This window comes from Sitophilus oryzae, unplaced genomic scaffold (assembly GCF_002938485.1).
Source record: "Sitophilus oryzae breed Bouriz unplaced genomic scaffold, Soryzae_2.0 scaffold_1701_pilon_pilon, whole genome shotgun sequence".
In the NCBI taxonomy this organism is placed as follows: Eukaryota; Metazoa; Arthropoda; class Insecta; order Coleoptera; family Curculionidae; genus Sitophilus; species Sitophilus oryzae.
The window spans coordinates 1898003-1903961 of record NW_022146393.1 but is presented as its reverse complement, the minus strand read 5'-3'; the positions used below and the strand labels follow the sequence as shown (position 1 = coordinate 1903961).

General features: G+C 31.1%; 1 protein-coding gene across 1 annotated transcript; it reads right to left on the bottom strand.

The window, feature by feature from the left end:
• Window positions 1-2658: 2658 nt before the first annotated feature.
• Window positions 2659-5959, bottom strand: LOC115881211 (the record flags this gene model as incomplete). Its single annotated transcript, XM_030898623.1, is given in 2 exon segments — window positions 2659-3873; window positions 3940-5959. Coding segments are annotated over 2 exon segments (2466 nt in total). The 3' UTR covers window positions 2659-3103.

Below are 5959 nucleotides of genomic sequence, written 5' to 3'. Positions count from 1 at the left end.
GTTTTACATTCTTTGCCGAGAATATTAAAAATGGGGTTTTTGCATGTATTACATAATATTTTTGTTTTTTTTTCTTACGTGATCTGGCGCAAAAGCCACATCTTCGGTTTGAATTGGGTTGAATCTCTTTAGCAGGATTTATAGGAACTGTGCTTTCGACAAGAAATACATTTATTGCTGATTTTACAGTTTTGTGAAACTTGCTACTATTTTATTTCCTTCTTAGAACGTTTAGAAGTACAAGTCCTTGTGCTGAAGGATTGCTCTTCGCAGCTCTCTAAGCGAATTCGGCATGAATCTCTTTTTTGTTAGCCCATCATCAGTATATTCATTTTGCGCCATTTTCCAATAAATACACATACTAACTTACTACATAATAGTAAATACCAACACTAAACTGAATGTAGAACTTGTTTCCGTCTTCATACAAAGTCACCAACACGAAAAAACATGAATAGTGCGTGTAGGATTTCGAATCACCGAAGGCCGTGCGGGGTAACCGAGGTACCCCAGGCAGTAAATTTCAGTTTTTCGCGGAAAATAAAAAAAAAATATTTGGATATTTTTGTTAAAAAAGGGTTTTATAATATATACTCTAGGATTACCTGATAGGAAAAAAGTGAGAAATAAAAATTGGAAAAGTTATTAAAGAAAAAACGCATCTGGGGTACCTAAAATACCCTGCACGGTCCCGGAAAGGTTAAAATACATCAAAGTTTTAAGGTGCCCATTTTTCCTGCTGTATTTCAAAAACTATACATTTTAGTCATATGCTTTTCTAATGAAACAAACCTTTATTTTTTTACTAGAATCCACAAATCAATTAATATATAGAGTGTTCCATTACAAAAAACATAACTTTGATGTGTAACTTTTTTAGGGGACACCATGTACCCTGTAGAACTCATAATTTTAGAAAATGCTTTAAATTGACTTACATAAGCTCACAAAATTTCACTTCAATATAAACTTTTGTTCTCCTTGCAAAAACCGCGTCGTATATGACGCGCCACCCTGTATAATTCGATTTCAATCAAAATTTCAATGACTAGAATATAAGCACAATAGGTAATAGGTATAGCTTATGCATTAGATTTATTTATTTCAATAAATTTACTTAGAAAAAGAATTAAAAAAAATCAAAATATTAAGAAGGAAATAATTAAGAATTTACTAAAATTACTAAAATAAAAAATTAAAAGCAACGAAAAAAAATGGGTAAACATTTTAGTATTTTATCTATAAAACACAATACAGAAGGTTTCACATTAATACATTGACAGTAATTGAATTCCGAGGTAAAAGTCTCTGGGCACTCCACTAAAAGGTATTGTTATTCATGTGTGTGTGTGAAAAGTAGAATAGAAATACATATTTAGAAAGTTCATAACAAGACATATATGAAATAATAAAATAATATACAGGGTATCCCAATAAAAAAAAATAAGTTTGGGTTATATTTCAAGAATGCCAGCTCTCAGCAGAAATATATTCGACCACTGGATTTTACGTGAAAAGCTCTACGGAATTCAGTTTTCACCTTTTCGATAAGTTTTATGATAATCAAGATGCACGAAGGGGTGGAAAATTGCAAACTTTTCAAATTCGCTCTATATTTCAGAAAATAAGAGGGCTAGGACAAATTTATGTGTGTATAGCAACTTTACATTCATAAAAAATAGAACAGTGATGTGAAAATCCCCCGTATCTTTGTATATATCTACTAATAAACGACGAACCCTGTAAACAAACACGAAAATAGGATACCCTGTACTCGTAGACGGTAGAACCCAGATAAAATATCATTAAGGAACGTTTTGAAAATTAATTATTAAAATCATGATGATTTCATATCTGATATCATCAAACTAAAAATGATATGCTAATTATTTATCATTTTCATCAATCACCTTTATTTGAAAGGCCACTATGACCGATTTTATTGGATTAGCCACATATAATATTGTATTGGCTATTTATTTTCCTATAGATTTTAATTTATTTTTGTAACACTTTATTATATATATATACTTTGAAATTCTTTTTGGTAAATTAATTACTTGTTTGTTACTAAAAACTGGCCTCTCCTGAAAAATATAAAAGAAATAAACAGTAAATTTGACATATTTATGTTTTAAGTAGGTAGGTATTTTGTTTTACGTACCTACTTGTTTTTAACTTACTATGTTTTTAAAATGGAAATTTTTGTCCATAAATTAATTATATTGATGAAAAATTGAATTGTTATGATGAGACACTAATTATTATATTGTATATTTATTTAATTTTCCATGGTAATAAATGTATATTGCCATTACTCAAATGTATATTACAATAATAATTGTAATATACATTATTATAATGTCCGATTTTTAGTAATAATTTTGCCTCACTACCCTATGTAATTCTTTTGTACTACTATACCTATTAGAATATAATATGCATTTGTAATATGGTCCTATATTAGTAATATCGATATCATTATAATCGTATACATATAATATGATTTTATTACCGCTAAACTAAAATTATTATACAGGGTGTTTCAAAAAACATGTGCCATCTCTCGTGGGGAGATTGCTCACGTAAAAATAAGACTTAATTTTCATTTCAACATAGGTCCGATCCTGCTTTGTTTCGTAGCTACAGGGTGTTAAAGTCTTAATAATCTTTCGATTTATTATAATTTTCTTCCAAGTACTTTTAGTGATTTGAATGAAATTTTGAGGTTAAAAGTTACAATAAGTGGTACATATTTTGTCTTGTCTTGTCTTGTCTCGGATTTGGCTTTGCTACTGGGCAATTGCCAGCTCAATTTTATGATGACCTCAATGTTGTCTGGCTGTCCACCATATTGGGGCCATCTATTCTTTTACAATTCTGGAATTCTTTCCTAATTAACAGACTATCAACTTGTTCTATTAGATTATAAGTGCTGTGAAGAAACTATTGTTTCGGATGATATATGGATCTGTAAAAGCTAGGTTAGTATTGACGAACACAACATAGGAACAATGGGAGAATGGTTGAAATGACATCACATATTCTACTGGATCGGGAAGCTTCAAAGGTGCTAAAACATTAATAGGTGAAAAGCTGAGCATTACAATTTTATTTTATTAATATTCAAAAAGGACAAAATCAAATTGACCAAACCTTCATTTGGCTTCTGAAAGATAGAAAAAATAGTTATGGGAGCATCGAATTTCATGTTAATAAATTTCCCATACAAATCCATGGTAGGAATGAAATTAATAGGACATTCAAAAAATATATGATTAAGATCTTCAACTGTACCACATTCACAACGCGGGTCTTCTATCGCTTTTATCTTATGTAAATGTTTTTTTGTACAACAATGGCCCGTTCTCATTCTAATAACAGTTGTAATGTGCCTCCTATCCATGAATGGAAGGCCTGAGAACCATTTTTTTGTTGGAAAAGTAACCTGTGATTTGAAGTATTGATACTGTTGGTTTTTTATATTGACTATCCATTTTTCTTTAAATTCATTAAAAATCTTATCTTTAATAACATTACAAATATCAACTGAATCCAAGAGCATACTTTTTGGCACATTAAGATCTTTCCCAATGTTTGCCAACAAGTCAGCTTCTGAGTTTCCTTGGATATTCGCGTGCCCCGGAATCCAGGATAAGCGTATGTCAAACCCATTTACATTAGCCAAACTAATTATTCTTTTAGTTCTTAGAGTGCAATAATCGGCTTTCGCTTTTAAAAGATATTTATTGATTTTCTGAATGGCACTTTTGGAATCTGAAAATATAACTGCTTTATTTATATGCTTTTGTATTGCGAATATTACCGCATCATGTATTGCAATAGTTTCTGCTTTACAAATACTTAACGAGTCTGGAAGGCGCGAAGAAAATTTAAAATGAATTTCAGGAATAGATATACCAAACCCAGTTCTCTTACCCCTTTTTGATGCATCCGTGTAAATAAACACATGTGTAGACTTAATTTTTTCAGTTACCGACTTGAAGTCTTGTACAATGGAAAAATCACTTTTCTTAATATAACAATCAAAAATTTTTATGGGATTATTCAAGATGTCAAAATCAACCTCAAAGCAAGGAAAATTAGCACTTTTATATAATTTATTATAATAAGGCTGAAATTCTCCCAACGCAGCAATCAAATATGGTATCTTGTTTCTATTTGTATATGTTGGAAGTGTTAATATTTTTCCCCTAGTTTGAAATAATAATTTTATAAGAGAGTGGTTTTCCAATGTTATTACTTTTCCCACAAAATTGGTTGCTAGAATTTTTCTCCTGCTGTCCAAATCCAGCATTGAGGCCTCCGCCAGGAGCGCGGCCCTGGGAGTGGATTTCATACATCCCAAACAGATACGCAAGCCCTCAAAGAATACTCTATCCAATTTGGACAAACTCAGTTTACTGATTGGCTTAAGGAAAATACTACCAAAATCCAACTGCGATCTGACTAACGCATTAAATGCTATCAAAATAGTAATCGGATCTGCTCCCCACCAAACTCTACACACTGCTCTTAATACATTCAAAGCTTTTGTAGCTTTAGAGATGATATTTTCAACATGTTTCTCCCATTTTAAATTTTCCTGTAAGATCACTCCCAAATATTTAACGTGGCTTTTAAAACCCAACGATTGACTTTCCAGTTGTATAATCGGTGGAAGAGATTTTCTTTTCCCTTTTGTAAACCACATCGCTTCGCACTTATTCAAAGATAATGAAAGATCATTCTTGGTTAAAAACACATTAATTGTTTCTAGAGCAGAGTTAATTTTATTAGACATTTCTACTATATTCGATCCTTTGACAAAAATGACCAAATCATCTGCGTACCCTATTATTTTTACCGTGTTTAGATCTAACTTGAAAATCTGTAAAATATAGATATTAAACAAAATTGTGCTAAGTGGCGAGCCTTGAGGAAGTCCTCTAGTTGCCAAGACTGGTTCTAGGAATGTACCATCTATTTTTCTGGAATAAATTAGCCTATTTTTTATCAATCTATGTATGAGATTGTTTAATTCCCTGGGAATATGGAGCTGCTCTAATTTGTCATATAGTTTATAGATGTTAACATTATCGTACGCTGCCTTAATGTCTAAAAAAACCGCAATGACTGACTGCGAAGAAAGAAAAGCTTCAAAAATATATGTAGTTAGGTAAGCTATATTGTCATAAATTCCTCTACCCTTACGAAATCCACACTGTTCATTATAAAATGTTAACCTGTTTTCTAGTGTCCACTCTAAACGATTTTTGATCATAATTTCAAGTATTTTACATCCACAAGATGACAGCATTATTGGTCTATAGCTTTCCGCTAGAAGCGGGTTTTTATTTGGCTTTAATATATTTATAATATTATACTTTTTCCATGAATCTGGGACGATCCCCTCAAATAGACATTTATTGTAAATATTTATTATCGAATTTCTCGCGTCTGTTGGTAAGTTTTTATACATGGGATATGCTATATCATCTAAACCTGGAGCTGACATTCTTTTATCTTGCCATGCATTCCTCATTTCTTGTATGCTAAAAGGTGAAATTTGGCTATTTCCAACGGTCGGTAACAACTCGAAATATGGGTCAATGTCTATAGTTGCCATTCTCATAAGTATTTCTTTTCTTAAATTATCTGAAATGACAAAACTATTGATGTTGGATTTATTATTTGAAAACTTTTTTATTTTTTTCCAAACGTACCTAATGTCAGATTCTCTACTTAATGTTTTACAAAAAGCTTGAAATTTTTCTTTTTTTTTAACCTAAGATTTCTTCGTGTAACTGCAATGTTTTTTTTGCTTCTATAAAATTTTCAATGGTTGGAAAATTATTAAAGTTGGCGATAGCATCTTTTCTACTTTTAATCCAGAAAGAGCAGTCCTGATCCCACCATGGATTACCTATTTTCTGTAGGGCACCACATTGTTTATACT